General features: G+C 39.0%; 2 protein-coding genes across 3 annotated transcripts; both read left to right on the plus strand.

The window, feature by feature from the left end:
- LOC113461997 (uncharacterized) lies at positions 1 to 24,767 on the plus strand. The gene is made up of 3 exons (XM_089929328.1): positions 1 to 4,369; positions 21,118 to 24,456; positions 24,574 to 24,767. The coding sequence occupies exons 1-3, from the start codon at positions 1,173 to 1,175 to the stop codon at positions 24,593 to 24,595; spliced, it is 6,558 nt and encodes a 2,185-aa protein (XP_089785454.1). The 5' UTR covers positions 1 to 1,172; the 3' UTR covers positions 24,596 to 24,767.
- Positions 12,423 to 18,950, plus strand: LOC148714528 (uncharacterized). Of its 2 annotated transcripts, XM_089928712.1 has the most exons (5): positions 12,423 to 12,861; positions 15,293 to 15,462; positions 15,875 to 16,078; positions 18,570 to 18,633; positions 18,784 to 18,950. In XM_089928712.1, the coding sequence occupies exons 1-2, from the start codon at positions 12,547 to 12,549 to the stop codon at positions 15,305 to 15,307; spliced, it is 330 nt and encodes a 109-aa protein (XP_089784838.1). In that variant the 5' UTR covers positions 12,423 to 12,546; the 3' UTR covers positions 15,308 to 15,462; positions 15,875 to 16,078; positions 18,570 to 18,633; positions 18,784 to 18,950. The 2 variants fall into 2 exon arrangements, with proteins under 2 accessions (XP_089784838.1, XP_089784837.1); XM_089928711.1 differs by having other exon boundaries at positions 15,875 to 18,950.
- Positions 24,768 to 26,687: the final 1,920 nt, after the last annotated feature.

Below are 26,687 nucleotides of genomic sequence, written 5' to 3' on the forward strand. Positions count from 1 at the left end.
TGAGTTTGAGTAATTTTATTCATCTGGTAGGTCTTGTATATCTAATAGAGTTATGTTTGATGGAACGTACGGCCTTGTCACGTATCAGGTCTAATGACGGGTTTGGGACGTGATAGCTAACAACTCATTGGATAAATTTTCCATATTAGTAGCTGTTAACCAAATGCAAGCTAATATCTCTATTATTTGATGCACCATAGATATTGAATCAATATGTCAATCCTCGAGAAAGGTTACATGCATCAAATTTTGTAGTCATCTGACTTGAATATGAGCAAAGATGCACCATAGATATTTCTCTAACCTTCCACCGGAATAATAAACTTAATAATCCAACAAAATTATAAATTATTGCTGTAAGTTATATTAGCTTCATGGTTGGTGACCAGTTTACATCGTTGCCTGCTTCTCTCCACTAGCTTTAATTTATTTAAGTTGAGATTTGAACCGTTATCCAATCATGAATATCCGGTCATTATCTTATGGAGGGACTCATTCAAATGGAACAAACTTACTTTATGATCAATTAACACGGTTCCCTGTAGTCCCTAACACGATAAGCTAAGGAGAACACGTTCCAGCAAAAGATCTCGCTACAGTCAGTTTAGGGATGTTCTTCTGCTTGTGAGCTTTTCCCTTGGATTATGTTAGGATGTGCAGCAGAGAGATCTCTCAGTAAAATTATAGTGTTACTGTAATTAATTTAGTTTTTGTTTATTTATTTACAAAGAAAATATTATTTTCTATTATAACAGAAATATCGACTAATATTTGCCTAATTGAATTATGAGTTAAATTACTGGTTATGAAAAAATGGATGTCATGATAGCTGTTATAATACAAAATAGTCGATGATAACAGCAGATTAACAAAATGGCGGTGCTATCGCGACGTTAACTAATTAAATAAGACCAATACAGCCGGCTAGGAAAATTTGGTGCTATAGAGTTGTCCTCTTCCTTCTTTTTTTAAAACGTAATGGTGGAAGAAGTATTTATTAATCAACAAGTTGTGCTCTAAGTCCTTTTCCTTTTCTCTTTTTTGTGGCGATTCCGTTGACCTTGCCCATGTTACTTTGAAAGACGGGGTCTTTCCATCTTCATTGGAAGGATCCACGGTGCCTCACAGTTTCCAATTCTCTCAAGAGTATCGAGAGCTTCCCTTCTCAAAAGATGGCAATGATCTTAGATGCTTTCGTGAAAAGATACATGAGCAAACTTGCAGATTTTGTAGAAGGTGAGGCATCAATCATTCTCAACGTGAGGGATGAGCTCCAGAAGCTTCAGAGAAGCCTGGAAAGGATCAGAGGTTTTCTTGAGCAAGCAGAGCGGAAGAGGCATGAAGACACAAACATCGGTAATTGGGTGAGGGAGTTGAAAGATATCATGTATGATGCGGATGATATCATCGACCTTTGTATCATCCAAGGCAGCAAATTATTGGAAAGTCGCCAGTCCGTTTCTGCGGTACGCCATCCCTTCCCTTTATTTTCTTGCTTCGGTTGTATGAAGTTCCGCTATGAAATTGGTGACAAAATTAGAGATCTTAATAAGAGGCTGAAAGAGATTGCAGAGGATAGATCAATATTGCCTAAACTAGAAAACCCTAACCAAAATGTCCAAGAGAGCGGAGTGAATCCTCGTCAAACTTTTCCAATTGAGGCCAATTCTGATATCGTAGGGACACAAATTAAAGAGGCAACCCAGAGTCTTGTGGAGTCATTAGTCAAAGAAGATAAACAAAAACTCTGGATTTTGGGGATTGTTGGGATGGGTGGAATCGGCAAAACTACTCTTGCTTCTAATATATACCAAGATGAAAGAATAAAAGAAAACTTTCCTATACGAGTATGGGTGTGTGTTTCCAAGATTTTTTCAGAGACAAGGTTGCTGCAAGAGATAATTAGGAGCGCAGGTGGAAACTATGGGCAGGCTGAGACGAAGGCTGAACTCATACCCTTTCTTTCCTCTATCCTTTCAAGAAGGTTCATTGTTGTATTAGATGACATATGGAGAGCAAATGTATGGGAGGACCTGCTCAGATATTCTTTTGAAAATGCAACGGCTAGTGGTAGGATTGTGATCACCACTCGAGACATAAATGTGGCTAAGAATATGAGAGCACGGGTCCACCATGTTGACAAAATAGGTAGTGATGAAGGCTGGGTATTGTTATGCAAGAAAGTCTTTAGAGATGACGAGAAGGAAGAGATCATTAATTTAAAAAAAATTGGCATGAAAATTGTTGACAAATGTGATGGTCTTCCTCTTGCAATCAAGACCATTGCAGGAGTTTTAAGGTCGAAGGAGAGAAGCAGCATAGCATGGAATAACGTTCTCAGAAGTGATGCATGGTCTATGAGCCAACTTCAGACAGAACTCCCAGGAGCCTTATTTTTAAGCTATGAAGATTTATCATCTGATCTTAAACAGTGTTTTCTTTTTTGCTCGTTATATACTGAGAACTTTTGCATGTATTGTGATGATCTTGTTTCGTACTGGTTGGCCGAAGGTTTTGTAAAATCACAAGGAGATGTATGGTTAGAAGATTTAGCCAAAGATTACTATCAAGAGTTGATTTGCAGAAATCTTTTACAACCACTTTCTATATACGTAGATCAGAGTTGGTGCACAATGCACGATCTGCTGCGTTCTCTTGCTCTGTTTTTGATAGGAGATGAGAGCGCTTGTGTTGGTGATGGAAAAACGTACACCACGAACCCCTTGACCAAGCTTCGTCGCATGTCAATTTCAAATATGGGAGAGAGGCTAGAAATCCCTGATGCAGTGAAGCAGCAGAAATGCTTGAGGACTCTATTTGTTTTGAATAGTCCCAGGACAAAGATAGTTGAGCATGAACTTGGAGGACTTGGGCAGCTACGAGTTTTGAACTTGAACGATACTGGACTGGAGAGCCTTCCAGACTCAGTGGGAAACCTGTTACATCTAAGGTACTTGGATCTTGATCGAACGAATGTCAAAAATTTACCAGATTCTATAAGACGCCTTCAAAATCTGCAGACCTTGAGTCTCTCGAACTGTAAATCCTTGCACATGCTTCCCAAGGCCATCACAAGTTTGTGCAATCTAAGATGCCTTCGTCTTGATGGAACTCCGTTGAGCCATCTCCCAAGAGGAATAGGCAAACTGATACATCTCAACGTTCTTCGAGGATTTGTGGTCGGTGATGATGGAGGCGAGCAAGACCAGGGGTGCGATTTGGAGGAGCTGCAATCTCTGTCCAAGCTGAGAGTGCTGCTGATAAATAGGCTAGAGAGGTCACGAGCAGGAGCATCAGTGCTTGCAGACAGCCGCTTTCTTAGAAAATTGTTTTTGAGGTGGCTGCCACTCGAAGCTGAGAACAATCAGCCACGATGTGGAGAGGATGGAATCCAAAATGCGAACAAGATATGCAACGACCTCTCTCCTGCATCCAGCCTAGAAGAGCTTCAGTTCAACAACTTCTTTGGTAGTGGGTTTCCCGGCTGGTTGATGTCATCCTCATTGGGTGCCTCCTTTCCTCACCTGGCGTACTTGCACCTTACTGATTGTAAATCATGTCTCCAACTTCCTCCGCTAGGCCTATTGCCCCAGCTAAAATTCCTTCAAATTTCAGGAGCAGACGCAATCGTAACGATCGGACCCGAGCTTCTTGGTCGCCGTACCTCAGCAATAACTGCATTTCCTAGGCTTGAATACCTGCATCTCTTTCACATGCGCAACTGGAAAGAATGGTCATTAGGCGTGGTGGAAGAGGTTGGCGATGAAATAAGAGGAGCCTCTAAGCTGCTGCCACATCTCAAGAACCTGGAGCTGGAGGACTGTCCCGAGCTAATAGCTCTTCCGAAAGGTCTGAGTCATGCCACCAACTTGCAGCTCTTGGGAATTGTGGACGCCCACAACCTGAGAGAAATCAAGAACCTCCCCTCCTTAACTGATAAGCTCCACATTGTGAGAAACCTGAGGTTGGAAAGAGTATCCAACTTTCCCTCGCTGAAATCTTTGGAAATACTGGATTGTCCGAGGTTACAACACGTGGAGAATCTTGATAAGTTGCAATTCCTGGGCCTGACACATCCTTCTGCAGTACAGGGGACCTCAGAGATACCCTCGCTGGAGTGCCTCGCAGACGCTTCCAGTAATCTTGATCGACAAACAGAGAACCTCCCACAGTGGTTATTGGACCTACTCGGGCAGCATCAACATGCTCCGACCTGGGTGCAGAATCTCAGAAAATTTGTATTGAAATGCAGCTCACCATTGTTTGAGAGCTTCCTTAAGGATCCACCAAACTGGCCCATCATTCAATGGATCCCTGAGGTCCGGATCGGAGATAGAGATGGTCCCTCATGGATACGGTATACCAAGGGGCCCCCCTTCCACCTTTGAAACCAACGTGCAACCAGAAGAGTTTGCAAGTGACATCTCTTGAGCAAGGTGATTTCTACTTCCATTACGTTTACATTTTTCTCATTAATTTGTTTGTCACCATTAGACTAGCTGCCATATATAGATGCCATTAATCTCATGTATATTAATTTTCTCTCTTCCCAGATACAATTTCGTGCGGATTTAGCAGTTGGGATGGACGTGCTCGGTGTTTTTACCTTCTTTCTTTCGTCATGTAAACTTTGTATTGGACTTGGATTTCTGCTCTGTAATTTCTGTTTCCTTGTGTTTTGATGGGATTATATCATTATCCTGAATGTAACCTTAAGAATTCATATGCAATAAATCATGATTTCATTCACCCTCTCCATCTTTCTATTTATTTTTCCTTCTATATCAATTTTTTTTGGTTTTAAGAGGATCCTTCTCGATCGATCTTGGAGATAAACTTCTATTGTTTGATCTCGGTACTTCTTTTATGATACTTTTGCGATTAAAGATTGGCCAGCTCTATTAGAACCTATGACTGTTCCAGCAAGCGAGAAGCTTCAAACAGTCGAGTGACCTCCTCGATGGCATACGAACAGAATATTTTTTAATTTCATGTACCTGATCTTTGGCTAGGCTAACAACTCTCTAGGTGGGAGCTCAATATGCCTGACGGGTTGCTATTGGGAAACCGTTGCGAGACCATATCTAGAAACTCATGCTTGGGGTGTTCGTCCTTTGATCGTAGGAACCGATGCACAACCAGACTCCTGAAATAGACTCTAGAAATTTATACTTTATGAACGTGGTATTATTATTTTAGTATAATATTATAATAGTATTATATTATAGTACTATTTTTATATTAATATAATATAGTTTAAAGTATTGTTAATCTATAATTTAGGATTTGTTTGGTCCGTGGGTAGAATTTTTTTTTACCGGAATATTTTTTCTAAGAAACTGATTTCTCGGAATATGATATCTGAAAAAATAATTTTGGCATATTTAGTTCATCATGAAAAAGTGGTATATTTTCGAATGGCTTATGTTTGGTTAAGCATCTACTTTTTAAGGAAAGTTGAATTTTGATGGCTGAAGGATAGTTTTGGAGAAAAAAAAATCTCAATTTCCAATCGGTGAAAAAGTAGTTTTCTCATGTTTTACATGAATTTTTTTATTTCCATGAAATATGAGAATCTTATTTCCATAGGAATGCTAGTTTTTTATTTTTTTCTTCGAAAATTCCAACCAAACAAGTGGTTTTTAAATATATCTATATAATTAATTAATTTTCTAAAAATCCCATCCGGCCTGCACAGCCCCAACCCACCTGTGATGGTACTAGACGGTCGGGTTGGTGCTAGTTGAGCATCTCTCTTACTCTATTGATGGGCCCCACTGACGATGCTACCGTGGCCTTTTTTGGTTGGGTCAGGATGTGATCAGATGGATGTCTTGGAGCTGCGTACCAGACAGGATGAAACAAGTCGTTTAGTAGCACAGGATGAAAAAAAGCTCCCCAAGATCTAAAGACTCCAGCACAAACATTTTATATAAAAGAAGCTACCCATCATATGGAAAACCTTGCTATGCTCCTCGTGTGTGTAATACAAAAATTACATAGAATTTTTTTGGTAGAAAAAATAATGTAGAAGTTGAACAACTATTGTTTTAGGAGAATGTAATTGTCAGCTAATGCATTGCACACGCATACAGCTTCCAAACCATGCCAAGTAGAATCATGCACTCCTATTACTTTTATTCAAGATATGGATTCTCTCTTATTTTATTCAAAAAAAGGTAAATTTAGTTTTTTATCCAAGATTTACTTTCATGATCTATTTGGATAGCGGCAACTGGTTGTTAGTGGAACCTAGCTGCAGGCTGCAGCAAGTGAGAGAAATCTTCTATTTGGTTGGGCATGGAAACATTAAGGCCTAGAATTGCAGATGCCCTCCACTTGACGCATCTTGATGACAAACTGCAGCAACCGTGGTCCAGTTGTTCGCTAAGATTTTGCTTCCCATGATGGGGTTTTATTGGGCTTAGGGTTACCTCATGTGGGAATTCTTAAGGTGCAAAAGAAGCAACGCAAACTTAGTTATACTTATAAGCTGGAAAGGAATAGCACCAATGTAACAACTCAGGATCTTACCCAAAATGGCTAGCCGGAAGGTATTATTTGGTTTCCTCGATCCTGTATAAGTACCCAAGATCTACCCAGCGAGTAACCGATATGGGACTAAACACACGTCCGCATGGGTCCTCACATACTCCCCCCATTCATGCCCTAACGTCCTTATCAGGCTAAGGGTTCAAATCTATTCAAATCTAATCACAAACACCACGATTGGCCTATAGTCAGCCCCGATTGATCCGTGCTGCAGTGTCCCCTAGTCCACATAGGTTATGGGTCGGGTCCGCTCTGATACCATTTGTAACAATCCAAGACCTCACCCAAAATGGTTCGGAAGTTATTATTTAGGTTCCTTGATCCTGTATAAGTACCCAAGATCTACCCAGCGAATAACCGATGTGGGACTAGACACACGCCCGCACGGGACCTCACAACCAACATAATGGGTTTCACCGGCAATTATGACATGAATATTAGCACATGGAACTAATAGGATTTGAGGTTTTAAGGGAAGATTTTATGCTGACTCTTAATTAAGTGTCTTGGATATACTAAAAAATGTTGGTTTACGTAGATTCAATCCATAATGTAGTTAATTAGCAATATTTTTTTTTTCAGGTTTTCATCAATTGCTAGTAGGTAATCCTTATTACTGTCTAAAGGCTCCGAGATATAATAATTTTGTATTCAAAGTAACCATGAGATGTGCTTGACGAAAAGTTTAAAGCAAAAATAAAAGCTGAACAATCTGATAAGTTGGCCATAACAATGTCTTTGTCACTCCCAGCAGGCTTTGAAAGTGTCAGGTATCTCTATAATCTTGTACAGTAACCTGATCTGATACTTGTTAGCAAAATGACATGAAGCACTGATTTATCTTTACTAGGAAAAGTATATATTCTTAAAGGTGCATAATTTGATAGACAGTGCAATGGATGTGGGAAACTCTCTAATGCTTCCTTGGTTATTACAACCTAAATTCATGACATGGGTCGCAAAAAGAACCAAAAGCTCAAATAGATGAAAAAAAAAAAATTTGAAGATCTTTTGCTCAAGGTAAAATTGAAAATTTAGGTTTGATGGGGGGCGAAATAGATCGTCCTACCCACAACAAAAAAGCCACCCAATTTCGGCCCAATAGACACCAACGCCAAACAGACGGAACCTCGGATCGGCCCAGAACCAGCCCGACCTTGGATTCTGCCGAAAGCTCCTTCGACCTCAAGGATATTCGTCGACCCATCCCGATCAAGCTCAAGGCGCCTTCTACGGTCGCCGACTCGCCCCGACCAAGCTCGCGGCGCCATCCACATTTGCCGACTCGCCTCGACCAAGCTCCCGCCTTCTACGTTCGCCGACCCGCCCCGACCAAGCTCAGGGGGCCTTCCTTATTTGCCGACGCGCCCCGACCGAGCTCGGGGCGCCCTCTCCAATAATATACCCCGATCCTCTTGAGCTCGGGGTGCTCTACCGAGCACACCTCGGACCCGGGATGCTAGGCTAGCCTCAGCATCCGTTAAGCCGACCTCACCAAATGCATGATGCGACCTCTCGACGAGTTCGGCTTTGCTAACGCCCGCACCCATATGCGTGCCCACGCCCTCCTACGTGGCTGTATATTGCGATACTACCACATCATGCTTTGCTTGCTGGCCCACGACAGTCAAAGATAGCGCCATGCTACCCTAACCATACCCTGCTACGACTGTCAATTCCTTACCGTTGCCAAGAATGGACTGCACCGCGTGCCACTAGCAAGCTCTAGCTGCGCGCCATTTGGCTTAGAGCCATCCCCTCTTATGATGAGAACGGGCCATACCGCCGCCACCTGGGTATCTCCACGGGGACTATAAATAGCCCCATTAGGTAATACTTAAGGGACTTTTTTTGGCTGGACAAACTAAGTACCACTCTAATTTGATCGTCGGAGGGCCCTCACCAGAAGCACCGGTGAAACTTTGTGCAGGTACACCGCCGATCGCGGGAGGTGGCTCTCATCTTCTTCCTCCATACTCCGGCAGATCCCTCGACTCTTCCGGCGTGGTCACCCTCGGGCCAAATATGAACCACAACAGGGTTAATTCAGATTTTTGCCTTTAAATGAACCAAAAGCAACAATAGAAATTGGCTATTGCAATTTTGATTTCGATTCCGATTACAGCGATGAACCAAACACATTGGAAAATATGGCCATTCCAATTCTAATTTTAATCTATGCCGATTCTGATTCTGATTTCAGTTGCAGACCAAATGCATCCTAAAATCAAATACACTGCACATCAGAAGAAGTACAGACTCATAGGAAATAAATTTTAGTTTTTCAACTGTAAATCTTAAGTAGGCTTCTATTAAAAAAAATATATCAGGCATATCAATTAAACCAACTTGCAAACAAATGATAGTGGGCGGCCGTTACTACAAGTTCTGAAAATTCAGCTTGCAAGGCCAAGCTTATTATACTTTGAGTACAATTTTCTTTAATAAGTTTTCTTGCATTCAAGAGAACTCGACAAACAACCGAAAAAGAACAAACTTTACGAGATAGTAAGCTTACATCATAGATTTGCCATGCTTTTCCAATGTTGACGGTGATGAAGGTCTGGATCTCCAATCTTTGGACGGAGAAGGGGATGCCACTGGTGATGTAATTGGTTGCTTGATAGGGTTTGAATATCCTCGCCGCTCTTTGCTGGATTGGGGGGGTGAAAAGGAAGTGAATTTAAATGTGAACAAGAAAGCGGTGAAGGCAATGTGAGGAGGAAGGGTGTGCCTCAAATGGTGGGGGTCCAAGGGTGGTTGGTGGCTGCGGCGGTGGTAGAGACAGTGATCAAGTGATAGAGGATGTCGGCCGACGGCGTAGCGGTGGAATACTGGTTGAGGTGGTGGTGGAGAGGAAAGGAAAAAAATAGGGAAGAGAGAGTAAGGGGACTAGGGTTTTAGACTCTTTTAAGTCCATATGAAAATATTTAATAAGGTGAATCTCATCTTAATAAGAACACTGTTGAGGGAGCTTTTGTTAACTAACTTTCAGAGTGTAAAATGAACCTGTTGGGATAATATTAGCTAAAAGGTCCTCATTGTATTCTCTATTCTATTGAAGTTCAGTGACTCTCCTGGTATGGAGGAAAAAATATCTAGTATCGGCATGCGGATTGCTGGAACTAGGTCACTTGTAGTTGCGGACAAAATTACTCAAAGATCCCTGAACGTGCACTAAATTGTTTGTCATTTTGCTACTGGACGGCAGCCGTAAAATTGAACTACTCCCCGCCCACGGCCCGCGGGGATTAGTTAATTTTATTCGTTGAAAGTATCGAGAACATGTACCTAAATGTCTATTATTTTGCACTTCATTGCCAACCACATAGATGGCCTAGTATCGGCAAATGACTTGCCGGAACTAGTTTTTTAATAAAACGTAACTTAATTCCATTTCAGGCAGTACAGTTTCACTTCTTTATGTCCCATGTGAGGCATGTGTAAACTACTTCTAATAAGGTTGGGCAAACAAATATACGCTAATATAACTCCCACTGCGGTGCAAAGGAGAAAAAAAAACACTTAGTGTACTATTTTAAAAAATAAAATTTAGATGGAACAAAAATTAAGAATGAATTATTAGCATATGAAATATTATTATATAAAGAAGAAAATAAGATAATAATATTAACTATTCTAGTAGTTAAAAAAATGAAATTTGGAAACATAAATTAAGGCTCTCAATAAATAAGTTAAAATTCTATTTTCAAGTAAAAGTCAATATTATGTTATAAAGTTGAGATATGTTAAAAATGAAAATGGTCAAAAGTGTAATAAAATGATTGTGACAATTCCAAGTGATGACTAAAAAGCAACCAAATTAGTGGATGAATTAAGTACATTTAAAAATAAAAAAAATGAAAACACAAAACATGAAATAAGTATAAATTAACTCTGGATAGGGTTGGACTTAGACTTGAGTACAAAGTAAGACCTATGTGTTAGATAGAGGTCTAAATTAATATGCAACCCTGAAATAGATTATATGTGAATCTTGTCAATGTGAACTCAACCCAAATGAGATTCATTAGCTTGAGAGAGTATACCTCAAGGTATCATCACAAGTTGGGCAATTTTGTTTCAAGATATCATCACAAGTTGATATATCAGAGAACCAGCTGAATTAGATGGTTAGGTCATCAAACCATTTGGAGGGCCATATCAAGACGGGAGTTGAAAGTGCATAACCCCACAAGATGCAATTTGATGATCCTAACGTGAAGAAATACAATGTTTTGGCCATTACCAATGTCCCAATATACAATGTGATGGGAAATAAAGAGAACAAAGGGCTGTTGGTTTCTATGTCCATCATAGGAAGAGATGGAAGAGAATTGCCATGTGCTTACATGGAATGAATAACTTAGATATTTTTCCGAATCTCTCTCTAATATAGGAGGATCTGTGTGCATATGTTTCGTTGGTGACCAAATGCCTTCTTGAAGATGGAGCTCGGCTATGTTACTAATTTTTCTCTCTAAGTATGGCGCAAAAAAACTATTACTCTAATCTCCAAACTTTGGTACTCAGACCCAAACCCAATGATGAATAGGTTGGGTATGGAATCAAAGTCATACTCCTTGATCTTTCAGGTTGAATTTAGATTTGAGGTTTTTATACTCAACTGACATGAACTTGACCCGAACACCCAAACCTGCATATACCTAGTGTTTCTTCTCTTTCTTCTTGCATAGCGAAATGGATAAGAAATAGGTCGACAGCCTAACTAGATATGTGCCTGGACATGCCACTAGTATCTGATCGAAAAGGATAGATGACAGTGGATCCTGCTACCTTAACCTTTGAGGTCTTTTATTAGTGGGTATCATTGTCTCCTAAAAGGAAGTGGTGACTAAAGATATAAGGGCTATGAACTAAGATATTAATGATAAAGATAAACTAAAAAAAATATTTATAAGTGTCTCCTATTGATTGGTGGGATAGGTGTCAATACTTAGCTTTGACACTTGTCCTGCCTATGTTGTGCAATGTGGGGCACTATTACTATGCATGGCAGTTACCTCCTTTACACTATACATTTTTGGCAATGCTACCACTCCTATATTCCAGGTAGTGGTAATTGCTAGCTAACCACCTTATTCGGGTTCTATTATACTAAAAGTCCTATTGTAGGTTGATATGTCTCTCCCCCCTTAATCTACACCCCATTACTCGGTTTGCATCCCTGAAACTCGATCTAAAGTTGGCATCTTTTAGTAGTACTTGATAGGTTGGCCATTTGTATTGCCCTGCTGGCTAAGTATGACCTATTGACCAAATACAACTTCAGTCAGTTGCTCAAGCACTACTTAGCCTACTAATAGAGTACAGCTTCAGCCTACAAGTTGAGTACTGCTGCCTGTTAATCGAGTTATTGTTCTACATCTTGGTACTTGGTCGAAAGATGACAACTTTTTAGAATCTTTTATTCGACTTATAAAAGAAGTTTCTTTGAAGATCTACTATTATTCGGTCTATATTATATGACATTCTGAGACCTATTTTTGGCCGATATACTGATAGGAGTCATCGATATGAATGTAGCATAAATGCCTGATTTATTACATATACAAAATATAAGGTTTATTTAAGTTTTCTATTATTCTAATTATATTCTAAATTAACTATTCACATCTTTTTATGCACAATTCAATTACAACTTGCACAACATGGATCAATGTTGCAAATTAATGGGATGCGGTGGAAAGGCCCAGCACAATTTTGACCTACCATCAAAAAATTGTACATGATCTGCTTATTTTTAAAAAAAAATCTCTTTTAATATACCAGAAAAATAGATAAATCTGCACGCACCCAGCATTAGTCCGTTAATAAAACCTACCATGATCCGGACATAAATATCATCCTCTTGAGGCTCGAGTGAATGTTATTTCTGACCCTTCCAGTCCTTCCTCAGGTACGCTCTCGCTTCTTTTCTGGTCCATAAAAGCAAACACCTTTCCATTCCCATCCCCTCCCCCGCGTCCAACCATGGCGCTCTCCCTCTCCGATCTCTCCTTCGCCCCCTCCAAGCCATCGCTCGGGGGATTCGGCCCCGATCTCTCCCGCTGCCGCCACCTCCGCCCCTCCTCCCTCGACCACCGCCTCCCCGCCGACCCTTCCCTCTCGCTCCGCCACTCCAAGAAGAGGAAGAACCCGAGGAGAAACGGGGACTGCTCGGCTGGCGGCGTTGGTGGGTTTGCGAACGTTATCACGGCGTCGGCGGACTACTACTCGACTCTCGGAGTTCCCCGGTCCGCTAACAACAAGGAGATCAAGGCCGCCTACCGACGATTAGCTCGCCAGGTACTCGTTGCGTGTGTTCTGGAACCCTTCTTGGCTTTGATTTCTTTTTCTTCCGCCTCCAATCAAGAAATTATACTGAAACTTAGTCGGCGTTACTTCGTAATATTTCAGAGATTTTGGTAGCTTTTAATTGGTTGGTCATAGAGAAGGCATGGAATGAAAATTAAATTTTGCCCAGATTGTACTAGATCAGTTGTTTCTTCCTATTAAGATCAAAACGATAAATACAACAACCTAGAAGGGGCAAAACTATAAAAACAAACAGATATAGTCCATAAAGAAATCGTGCTCTGGTACAATGTCTTGCATTAGTTAGAAAAAACATAATTTTGACAATGTTTAGATCATTAGACTTACCTTAGACTGCCTTGTAATCACTTTGCCTCCAAAAAGGCACAACATGACAGACAGAAGTCTACCCAACCTTTAGGTGTATTCCTTCAAATTATTAATTGCATCTCTGGCAGATGCCATCTTGTTATTGGAAATGACTTTGATCTTGACATCAAAGATCTCAACCGAAGTAAAACTGCTGGTAAACGTGCACTGTATGTCCCTTTTCAGGTAAGTGAATAAAAGTCTTCTTGTTATGGGAGAAGTATGAAAAAGGATAGAAGGGAAGAAGAAAATTATGAAGCTGTTGTATTAAATCTTTATGGCATCATCATTTTAGAGATCAATCACAAAAAGAGAAACATCCAAGATATAATTTTATTGCTTAGGAGCTGTTGTCATTTTTAATAAATATACCCAATGTTATCTTTGTTTACATGTACTGCTGGAAAACTTGGATGAGTATCCAATTGCTCATATACTAGAGACAATAAAGGGGTACTGGCAAGTGCAAGATAGACTTAAGTGGTAAAACTTAATCAGCAATAAATGTCCAGTGTATACTTTCTTTTACTAGTTTAGAATGTTAGATTGAAGTTGTAATTTTATTTCTGGGACATCTTTGCTATTAGCTACAGGGTATGACACAGATGCCTCAGCATGGATGGAATATTGCTTAAAGTTGCGAGGCTTGTGTGAGCTCCCACTAGAAATTGTACCTGATGTGCCTTTATACTGTAAAGCCTTTACAAGTACACACCCTCATCCAGTAAACACATTCCTCTAATTCTCTGTCAAGTTAATATTTTTAAATGAGATCAAAAGAAGTATGTTAAGCAAAAGTTGGTTTGTATTCACTAACTCAGTTAAATTAAACAAAACAAACATAATAAAAGGACCTAAATTATGTACAATTCATTGCTGGTGGTATCACAACAATCCATCTAATAGCCCCTTCTCTTATCCATCTAATAGCCCCTCCTCTTAAATCAATCATGCGTAACAGGCCTTAGGTATAAATTTAACTTCATATGTGAATTGATGAAGAATGTACCAAGTAGAGTTAGTGTGGTGGATGGAGTAGCTTACTATTCTTGGCGTGTGATCATACTATGTCAGTGAGACCACAGAAAATCTTGTTGAAAGTGGTTATGCTTTCGGGTTGTTTGAGCAATAATGACGGTGTCATGCACATGTGAGAATAGGATATATGGATATTATGGTAATTGTAGGAAGTTTTTTTTTGTTTTTCTTGTTTCAATTAGTATATCCGCATGTAAAGTTTTATTAGAATCTGAACTTGTGGATTTAAGATCCTTATCCATATCGAAATTTGCAAGAATAACAAGACACTGAAGCAAAAATTTAATTCAGCATTTGTGTCTGGATGTTTTTATAGTTCTAAAATGTGGCTCTATTACAAAGATAAGTAGACCATTGATGGGGATGACTTGGTCTTGTCTTTTAAGAATCGGGGAAATCTTGTGTAAGTAATGTTACCATGGATTCAAGTTGAAGTAGTAATGGATGTTTTAATGAAAGCCACTATGATAAAGGATCCAAACTAGATAGGAGGCAATCATGATGGTTCACAAATGCATTCAACAATATTGGCAAATCATCCCTATTTTTAATGGAACTTGACTTTTAAATAGTTATGTGCTTAATTACTGTTCGGTCATACTTGGGCTAATTGAGTCCAAACCCTGTGCTGCCTGCTTTATGAAGGAGTCAATATGAAGTTTCTAAAACACGTCTAGCTTTAAAGTCCTACTTATTTAAATTCATCTACTCCTATCGTTATATGAGATGTCTAACAAAAAATTCCAGATTTAAACTTGATAAATTTAATTGACAAGTACATCTCTCAAAGTAGGAACCAATTAATTGAAATGATATGCTGGTACACAAGTATGACTCAAGATCAACACATGCAATGCACGAGTGACGTAAGAGGAAGCCATATGATGGACGGACATAATCTATGGATCAGTGAAATGTTCACAATTAGACTTGTGTTGAACTTTTTTATTTACATGAATCAATGCGCACACGCTCGAACTTATGGTTGATATACTTCTCTTTGTTTGCTTTGCAGAACATAGAAAGATAAGACAGACAGGTCTATGAACAAAGATGGTGGAATTATAACAGCGAGAAAGGCCTCACGCCAAAGTCCAGCCATGTTGATAGGACAGTCACAATCAACCATGCTGCCTCTGCTATGATTCTTCCCCTAACAGCATGTTAGTAAGGCAAAGAAACAAGGTAGCGCTTGCTTTATACGAAATACACATATTTATAAATTCCTAAACTGAAGGAGAGGTGATCGAGATGAATTCTAGTGCAATAACACAACCAAAGCATTTGCTTTATTAACATTAGATATAAGCTAAGTGTAGCTCTTCATATGTATGAAAACAACACAAGCAATTATACGATGAAAACAAAATGGTTTAAATATAGATGAAATAATCACATGTTGATTCATATTTTAAAGGGATTTTAAACAATTATTATATAATTAAAGATAATTCTAGAAAAATATGGTGCCTCATTAACTCTAACTTGTCCTTTAAACAATATTTCAGCTGAAAAAATTACCAGTTCTGAATGATAAAGCAGTCACGGCACCACTTGTAGAATGGGTGAATGAAATTAACTCTTCATCATAATGCAGGTTGTGTGCGTGAATCGTTCCATCAGAACAGCCAACTGCAACTACATCCAATGCAGGCGATGCAACACAGCAACAAACAGATGAATTCCAGCCTGTGAATTCATAAAGTTTTTTCTTGGTGCTGATGTTCCACAATTGCAATGGACCTTCTTGGCTACCAATGGGCGTGACAGTTTAAGCTTAAAGAAGGGTCCTTCCTCAAAGGTGATGACTCTAACCTTCAAAAATCAATTTCTCAAAATTAGATTTAAAATTTGCATGTTAAAAAAAATATGCATGTCCATTTCTAAAAGTTCTTCATAAAGGTACAGCTTCTCTAGATATAAGAGATTTTTTGCGGTTTTTGCGAGAACTTTTAGAGGGGAAGAAGAGAATAGGGGGAATAGTGGATTAAAGGGTCTGAACTCTAAATGAGCTCAAATTTAATAGAATTGTCATCTATTAAGCTATCATCAAAGGCACATGCACACAGCATTACACTATGAAATTATGAGATTTTTTTCCGGTTTGGGGCGGTGATGGGTTAAAATTGGTCCAAGACCAGTAAATAAATAGTAAGCTAAGTGTCCCGTACAATAAAATATAATATAAAATAATATATGATGGTTGTTGTTATTTATTTTTCAAGTTCTTTTTATTATTTATTGACCATTACTATCATAACTAGAGCCAAAGTCGCTGATTCTACAACTCATGAGACCCAGCTAAAAAGTTAAAGCACAACTTAGTTTCCAAACCTTGGTGGACCTTTTAACTATGGACCAAAAAGTGCTTTCTAATATTATAAATGTACTTTCTTTTATAGTATGAATGAAAATCTATCTTTTTATCCTATTGCTAGAAGTTGAAAGTCATAGGAATAACAAAAAATATATTTCATCAGCACTGTTTATATGGATAAGGAGAAATTTCGTAGAAGTAGTACAGATATGTTGACAGAGAAGATGAACATTCAATAAGCATAAAAGGATTACATTTTAGATGTCCACATGAAGAACCAACAGAAGAGAAAAGAACATTAATTATGCAAATATAAAAATAATCAAAAAAATTTACCAGCAAGCACTAATGTCAACTTAGCACACTGCAAAAAAAAAGAAGAAAAGAAAAGAAAGGAAAAGGAAACAATTATTCAGCTTCTACATAATGAAAAACTAAAACTCACCATGCCAATTTAATTTGTGCTTATAAGAGACCTACGCATATTTTATGTAGGTTAAACAAGAAAAGGAGCATCTATTTGGCCTATTCCCTAAAATCATGCTAACAATTCATATGCCTATCTAGTGATGGAATTGTAAGGCTTGAATATATCTTTTGATTGAACAAATGTGAACCAAGACTGTAGGTTTTGATGCTCTAATTCATGACTGGTGCTAGACCTATCTTCAAAGGGCTAATGGTTGGTTCAGAAATTGAGAGGCCATAGATAAAAATGTGAAGTATGGAATAGAAAGTTTGCCAGTATTATTTGAGTCGATGAAACGTCTGCTCAACTCCATTACATTGTTGGATAATAAGGAGGAGAAAATGTGAGGACCTAAACTGATCCAATCGAGGTCAGCCTCGAAAAGGATGAGTAAGCAGAGGGAAAAGACTCCAATTGCATCTTGAACTTCCCCACCTTCTCATGAATCCACTGTTGGATCATCCACCGGTCGCTTCAAGATTTATGCAAGCAATGAATGATGGAGTACGGAGCTCTTTGAGATCTGTGCCATGGGTGATCCAATAGTGGATACGCACGAAGGAAGGTGAATCCTTTTTTCGCACAAAAGATACAAGCTCGATCCCTCTCATTTTCTTTTTCTTTTTATATAGACTGCCTTCATGCTCTCTATCTCTCTCCCACCCCTTTGCACTCTCTTCCTCCTCTCTTTCAATCCTCTCTTTCTTTATTCCTTTGAATATCAAAGCACCAGGACCCCCATCTCCGCTCTCTTCTTCTTTTGGGGAAGCTATACTGCACCTCTTTTTCTCTCTCTTCCTCTCTTTCTTTTCCTCACACTATTCCAACCATATGCCTCTTCTTTCTTCCTCCTCCTCCTTCTAACTCTCTTCAATGCTCTTTCTTTAGTAATTTTATTAACTCAATCTTTCTTTGCTTCTTTATCATGGTTTTCCTCATTATTTTATTTATACGATGGGAATTGCATAGAAGAAGAACAATTTATTAGACAAGGGGAAGCCGAGCTTTAGGCCTCATCTTCTTGCACACCCTCATCTTTATGCCTACTTCTTGATTAACCCAAAAGCTTTTGCTTGCTTCTCGCTATCACCCTGCAATACTTCCTCCCTCTTCTCCTCTTGTAGATCATATAGCATTGAAGTTGTATCAGAAATGAATTCAGCCCCGTGTATCTTCGCCTCTAAATTGCCCCATGCCTCTATTGTGCTACCTTGTTGTTTGATGTATCTTTCCATTCCTTTTCGATTTCATCCTCTTGATGTCGCCACCAGTTGAGTATCTATGATGGCTTTTGTACCGATCAATCCTCTTCTTGCCTCAATAGATATATTAACAATCTTGAACATCCTTTCCTTGCTCAAATCGGACTTCTATCCCTAGTTTAGTGGGTTGCCACTCTGATCTGAATGGATTTGGGATGTCAAGCACCATCACCTGGCTAGCCTTATCCCTTCTCCCTCTATCACATTTCATTTCCTCTATAATCTAGTGATTTAATTTTTGTAGGGGTGCAATCATCTGAACAAGGAGCGGTCTAGCATGGGTTCCACAACCAAATCTTTTAATTATGGTAAAAGGCCCTAATCTCCTCAATTATTTAGTTTAGGTGTTAGTTTGGGAAAAACCTGGAGATTACGATCAATTTTGTGGATTTTGATGAGGATAGTTAGTTTCTCCATTTATGTTAAATATTAATATCAAATTGATTTGAATATGTTAGGGGCATACATGGACTAGTAGGCACCTTGCTTGGGTTTTATCACCGGTAGTGGTGAGAATCTCCTTTACATGCTTACTTTGTATATTATTTTTGGCATATGTATGTGTGATTCCAACATGCACATGTATGTTATAGAAAATAAATAAATTTGAAATTACACATAAAAATTAGCAATATTTTGAATTATATAATATGAACAATTTAATGTATTTAATTAATAAAATGAGACTTGCATAACTAAATGATTGGGTGGGGTGCTTTAGACTAGTCATGCTATTATTGGTTTTCCTACTATAGATTGAAAATGTGGCATTATTGATTGCTCTATCATCAGCATGAAACGTGACACTATCAATTACCCTATCACGGATGATAAGTCAGTCCAACGATGTATATAATTTAATATAATTAATATGAATTCTTAAAATAAATGGGTGGGTAAAAGCTTTAGATTAGCCATATTTTTATGAATTGCTAGTCACGTGCTGAAGCGTGAGTGTGATAGCCTTACTATGGGCCGGAACGTGGTGCTATTGATTGCCTCGTCACAAATAGAAAATGTTGCCATGGTTAGTCTAAAGCTAAAAATAAAATATTGGATATGTGTATGAACTTGTTTGGTGAATATGGAATCTAGGCTAATCGCGTTATTATCGATTGCCCTATGACAATCTAGAAATGTAGCATTATCGATTGCGTTGTTATGGCGAAAAATATAACATTACTAATTGCCCCATCATGGGCAAAAAACATGACGGAGGTTATCCCGAAGTCGAAAGATAACCATTATTCGACCTGGATCGTGCTGATTAAAAAACGATAAATAAGTTATTTGAAATCATTGTTGAATAAAACGGTTAATTTGGTATTACACGAAATATCATAGAACAATAATTTTGATATATGGTGCATATGGGTATTTTTCTGCTTATTTGAAATGTGCTGTATTGTTGGTATGTGATTTTGTGATAATTATAAATACTTTGGTATTGATTATTTGTTACTGCTTATCTTTAATTATTTGTGGAGGTGTATATCTAGAGATTCTTACTGTGCTGTTAGCTTATGCTATCTCTTGTTTTTCTTTTCAAAGCCATATGATACTTAGTGCTGAGATTTGGGGTTTGCTAGAGAGTGGTGGAAGAAAAAATAAATATATTTGATCCTTTCGGACCAAAAAAAAGTATTTTGACTGTTCTTATTATTCAATAATATCATAATTATTTATTTTGGAAATGATGAGTTTGAATAATTTTATTCATCTGGTAGTTCTTGTATATCTAATAGAGTTATGTTTGATGGAACGTACGGCCTTGTCACGTATCAGGTCTAATGACGGGTTTGGGACGTGATAGCTAACAACTCATTGGTTAAATTTTCCATATTAGTAGCTGTTAACCAAATGCAAGCTAATATCTCTATTATTTGATGCACTATAGATATTGAATCAATATGTCAATCCTCGGGAAAGGTTACATACATCAAATTTTGTAGTAATCTGATTTGAATATGAGCAAAGATGCAACATTATTGTTTCTTATCTCCTTCTCTAACCTTCCACCAAAATAATAAACTTAATAATCCAACAAAATTATTAACTTTTGCTGTAAGTTATATTAGCTTCATGGTTGGTGGCCAGTTTACATCGTTGCCTGCTTCTCTCCACTAGCTTTATTTAAGTTGAGATTTGAACCGTTCTCCAGTCATGAATATCCAGTCATTATCTTATGGAGTGACTCAGTCAAATGGAACAAACTTACTTTATGATCAATGAACACGGTTCCGTTTAGTACCTAGCACTATGAGCTAAGGAGAATATGTTCCAGCAAAAGATCTAGCAACGGTCAGTTTAGGGCTGTTCTTCTGCTTGTGAGGTTTTCCCTTGGATTATGTTAGGATGTGCAGCAGAGAGACCTCTCAGTAAAAATATATCGTTACTGTAATTAACTTAGTTTTTGTTTATTTACAAAGAAAATATCATTTTCCACTATAACAGAAATAACGACTAATATTTGCCCAATTGAATTATGAGTTAAATTACTGGTTATGAAATAATGGATGTCATGATAGCTGTTATAATACAAACAAGTTGATGATAACAGCAGATAAACAAATAGCGTGATGATAACTAATTAAATAAAACCAATACAGCCGGCTAGGGAAATTTGGTGCTATAGAGTTGTCCTCTTCCTTCTTTTTTTAAAACGTAATGGTGGAAGAAGTATTTATTAATCAACAAGTTGTCCTTTAAGTCCTTTTCCTTTTCTCTTTTCTGTGGCGATTCTGTTGACCTTGCTCATGTTACTTTGAAAGACAGGGTCTTTGAATGTTCATACAGAGGCTTGGAAGGATCCACGGTGCCTCACAGTTTCCAATTCTCTTAAAGAGTATCGAGAGTTTCTTTTCTCAAAAGATGGCAATGATCTTAGATGCTTTCGTGAAAAGATACATGAACAAACTTGCAGATTTTGTAGAAGGTGAGGCATCAATCATTCTCAACGTGAAGGATGAGCTCCAGAAGCTTCAGAGAAGACTGGAAAGGATCGGAGGTTTTCTTGAACATGCAGAGCGGAAGAGGCATGAAGACCCAAACATCAGTAATTGGGTGAGGGAGTTGAAAGATATCATGTATGATGCGGATGATATCATCGACCTTTGCATCATCGAAGGCGGCAAATTATTGGAAAGCCATCAGTCCGTTTCTGTGGTATGCCATCCCTTCCCTTTATTTTCTTGCTTTAGTTGTATGAAGTTTCGCTACGAAATTGGTGACAAAATTAGAGATCTTAATAAGAGGCTGAAAGAGATTGCAGAGGATAGATCAGTATTGCCTAAACTAGAATACACTAACCAAGATGTCCAAGAGAGCGGCGTGAATCCCCGTCAGACTTTTCCAATTGAGGCCAATTCTGATATCGTAGGGACACAAATTAAAGAGGCTACCCAAAGTCTTGTGGAGTCGTTAGTCAAAGAAGATAAACAAAAACTCTGGATTTTGGGGATTGTTGGGATGGGTGGAATCGGCAAAACTACTCTTGCTTCTAATATATACAATGATGAAATAATAAAAGAAAACTTTCCTACACGAGTATGGGTGTGTGTTTCCAAGAATTTTTCAGAGACACAGTTGCTGAAAGAGATAATTAGAAGCGCAGGTGGAAACTATGGGCAGGCTGAGACGAAGGCTGAACTCATACCCTTTCTTTCCTCTATCCTTTCAAGAACGTTTATTGTTGTATTAGATGATATATGGGAAGCAAAAGTATGGGAGGATCTGCTCAGATATTCTTTGGAAAGTGCAACGGCTGGTGGTCGGATTGTGATCACCACTCGAGACATAAATGTGGCTAAGAATATGAGAGCACGTGTCCACCATGTTCACAAAATGAGTCGCAATGAAGGTTGGGCATTGTTTTGCAAGAAAGTCTTTAGAGATGACGAGAATGAAGAGATCATTAATTTAAAAAAAATTGGGATGAAAATTGTCGACAAATGTGATGGTCTTCCACTTGCAATCAAGACTATTGCAGGAGTTTTAAGGTCGAAGGAGAGAAGCAGCACAGCATGGAATAACGTTCTCATAAGTGATGCATGGTCTATGAGCCCACTTCAGACGGAACTTTCAGGAGCCTTATTTTTAAGCTATGAAGATTTGCCGCCTGATCTTAAACAATGTTTCCTTTTTTGTTCATTATATCCTGAGGACTTTCGCTTCCATCGTAATGATCTTGTTCGATACTGGTTGGCTGAAGGTTTTGTAAAATCACAAGGAGATGTATTGTTAGAAGATTTAGCCGAAGATTACTATAAACAGTTGATTTGTAGAAATCTTTTACAACCAGCTTCTAATTACGCAGATCAAATTCTGTGCACAATGCACGATCTGCTACGTTCTCTTGCTCAGTTTTTGATAGGAGATGAGAGTGCTTTTGTTGGTGATGGAAAAATGTGCACCACGAACCCCTTGACCAAGCTTCGTCATTTGTCAATTTCAAATGTTGGAGAGGGGCTAGAAATCCCTGATGCAGTGATGAAGCAGAATTGCTTGAGGACTCTAATTGTCTGGAAGAGTCCCAACACAAAGATAGTTGAGCATGAACTCGGAAGACTCGGGACGCTACGAGTTTTGGACTTGACCGGTACGAAATTGGAGAGCCTTCCAGAGTCGGTGGGAAACCTGTTACATCTAAGGTACTTGGATCTTGATCGAACGAATGTCAAAAATTTACCAGAGTCTATAAGATGCCTTCAAAATCTGCAGACGTTGAGTCTCTCGCGCTGTAAATCCTTGCACATGCTTCCCAATGCCATCACAAGTTTGTGCAATCTAAGATGCCTTTGCCTCAATAAAACTCCATTGAGCCATCTCCCAAGAGGAATAGGCAAACTGAGACATCTCAACAATCTTGAAGGATTTGTGGTCGGTGATGGAGGTGAGCAAGAGCAGGGGTGCGATTTGGAGGAGCTGCAATCTCTGTCCCAGCTGAGAGTGCTATGGATAGATAGGTTAGAGAGGTCACAAGCAGGAGCTTCAGCGCTTGCAAACACCTGCTTCCTTAGAAGATTGTCTTTGAGGTGGCTGCCACCCGAAGTTGAGAACAATCAGCTACGATGTGGAGAGGACGCAATCCAAAATGTGAACGAGATATGCAACGACCTCTCTCCTCCATCCAGCCTAGAAGAGCTTTGGTTCTTCAACTTCTTTGGTAGTGGGTTTCCCGGCTGGTTGATGTCATCCTCATTGGGTGCCTCCCTTTCTCACCTGGGATACGTGCACCTTCGTGAATGTAAATCGTGTCCCCAACTTCCTCCGCTAGGCCTGCTGCCCCAGCTAAAATACCTTCGGATTTCAGGAGCAGACGCAATCATAACGATCGGACCCGAGTTTCTTGGTCGCCGTGCCTCAGCAATAACTGCATTTCCTAGGCTTGAATTCCTGCTACTCTCCCACATGCGCAACTGGAAAGAATGGTCATTAGGCATGGTGGAAGAGGTTGGCGATGAAATAAGAGGAGCCTCTAAGCTGCTGCCGTATCTCAAGTCCCTGGAGCTAGAGGACTGTCCCGAGATACTAGCTCTTCCGGAAGGTCTGGGGCATGCCACCAACTTGCAGACATTGAGAATTGTGGGCGCCCACAACCTGAGAGATATCAAGAACCTCCCCTCCTTAACTAATAGGATCTACATCAAGAGAAACCTGAGGTTGGAAAGAATATCCAACTTTCCCTCGCTGAAATCTTTGCAAATAGTGAATTGTCCGAGGTTACAGCACGTGGAGACTCTTGATAAGTTGCAATACCTGAACCTGAAACATCCTTCTGCAGTACAGGGGACCTCGGAGATTCCCTCGCTGGAGTGCCTCGCAGACGTTTCCAGTAATCTTGATCAACAAACAGAGCAACTCCCACAGTGGTTATTGAACCTACTCGGGGAGGATCAAAATGCTCCGACTGCAGTGCAGAATCTCAAAAAATTTAGACTGAAATGCAGCTCAACATTGTTTGAGAGTTTCCTTCAGGATAGACCAAATTGGCCCATCATTCAGTGGATCCCCCGAGTCTGGATCAAAGACACAGATGGCACCTTATATATACGGTATACCAAGGGACCCCCTTCCACCTTTGAAACCAACGTGCAACCAGAAGAGCTTGCGGGTGCCCTCTCTTCCGCAAGGTGATTTCTACTTCCATTACTTTTACCTTTCCCTCATTAATTTGTCTATCACCGTTAGACCTGCTGCCATATATAGATGTCGTTAATCTCATATATATTAATTTTCTCTATTCACAGAGACAATTTCGTGCCGATTTAGCAGTTGGGATCGACGTGCTCACTGTTTTTACCTTTTTTTTCCACATGTAAACTTTGTATTGGACTTGGATATCTCCTCTGTAATTTCTGTTTCCTAGTGTTTTGATGGTATTATATCATTATCGTGAATGTAACCTCAACAATTCATATGCACTAGATCATGATTTAGCTCACCCTCTCCATGTTTTCTATTTATTTTTCCTTCCATGTCAATCTTTTTTTATTGTTTTAAGAGGATCCTTCTCGATCGATCTTGGAGATAAACTTCTATTGTTTGATCTCGGTACTTCTTTTATGTTGCTTTTGCGATTAAAGATTGGCCAGATCTATAAAAGCCTATGACTGTTCCAGCAAGCGAGAAGCTTCAAACAGTCAAATCACCTCCTAGATGGCATAAGAACTGAATATTTTTTAATTTTATGTACCTGATCTTTGGCTAGGCTACCAACTCTCTAGGTGGGGGCTCAGTATGCCAGACGGGTTGCTATTGGGAAACCATAGGCACACTGTCTAGAAATTCACTTGGAGACCAAATGCATCCTAAAATCAATTATACACTGCACATCAGAAGTACAGACTCATAGGGAATAAATTTTAGTTTTTCAACTACAAATCTTAAGTAAGCTTCTATTAAAAAAATATATCAGGCATATCAATTAAACCAACTTGCAAACAAATGATAGTGGGCGGCTGTTACTACAAGTTCTGAAAATTCAGCTTGCAAGGCCAAGCTTATTATACTTTGAGTACAATTTTCTTTAATAAGTTTTCTTACATTCAAGAGAACTCGACAAACAACCGAAAAAGAACAAACTTTACAAGATAGTAAGCTTACATCATATATTTGCCATGCTTTTCCAATGTTGACCGTGATGAAGGTCTTGATCTCCAATCTTTGGATGGAGAAAGGGACGCCACTGGTGATGTAACTGATTGCTTGATAGGGTTTGAATATCCTCGCCGCTCTTTGCTGGATTGGGGGGGGGTGAAAAGGAAGGGAATTTAAATGTGAACAAGAAAGCGGTGAAGGCAATGTGAGGAGGAAGGGTGTGCCTCAAATGGTGGGGGTCCAAGGGTTGTTGGTGGCTGCGGCGGTGGTAGAGACAGTGATCAAGTGATAGCGGATGTCGGCCGACGGCGTAGCGGTGGAATACTGGTTGAGGTGGTGGTGGAGAGGAAAGGGAAAAACTAGAGAAGAGAGAGTAAGGGGACTAGGGTTTTAGACTCTTTTAAGTCCATATGAAAATATTTAAGAAGGTGAATCTCATCTTAATAAGAACACTGTTGAGGGAGATTTTGTTAACTAACTTTCAGAGTGTAAAATGAACCTGTTGGGATAATATTAGCTAAAAGGTCCTCATCGTATTCTCTATTCTATTTAAGTTCAGTGACTCTCCTGGTATGGAGAAAAAAATATCTAGTATCGGCATGCGGATTGCTGGAACTAGGTCACTTGTAGTTGCGGACAAAATTACTCAAAGATCCCTGAATGTGCACTAAATTGTTTGTCATTTTGCTACTGGACGGCAGCCGTAAAATTGAACCACTCCCCGCCCACGGCCTGCGGGGATTACTTAATTTTATTTGCTGAAGGTATTGAGAACGGGCATCTAAATCTCTATTATTTTGCACTTCATTGCCGACCACAAAGATGGACTAGTAACGGCAAGTAGCTTGACGGAATTAGTTTTTTTAATAAACCTGAACTAGCCCCCGCAAGCAAACTGCAGGGAGTACTTAATTCCATTTCAGGCAATACGATGTCCCATGTGAGGCATGTGTAAACTACTTCTAATAAGGTTGGGCAAACAAATTTTAAAAAATAAAATTTAGATGAAACAAAAATTAAGAATGAATTATTAGCATATGAAATATTAGTAAATAAAGAAGAAAATAAGATAATAATATTAACTATTCCAGTAGTTAAAAAAAAAAAATTTGGAACCATAAATTAAGGCTCTCAATAAATAAGTTAAAATTCTATTTTCAAGTAAAAGTCAATATTATGTTATAAAGTTGAGATATGTTAAAAATGAAAATGGTCAAAAGTGTAATAAAATGATTGTGACAATTCCAAGTGATGACTAAAAAGC

This window comes from Phoenix dactylifera, chromosome 2 (genome assembly GCF_051530095.1).
Source record: "Phoenix dactylifera cultivar Ajwa chromosome 2, Ajwa_hap1_PhDact_Kaust_v1.1, whole genome shotgun sequence".
Taxonomy (NCBI): Eukaryota; Viridiplantae; Streptophyta; class Magnoliopsida; order Arecales; family Arecaceae; genus Phoenix; species Phoenix dactylifera.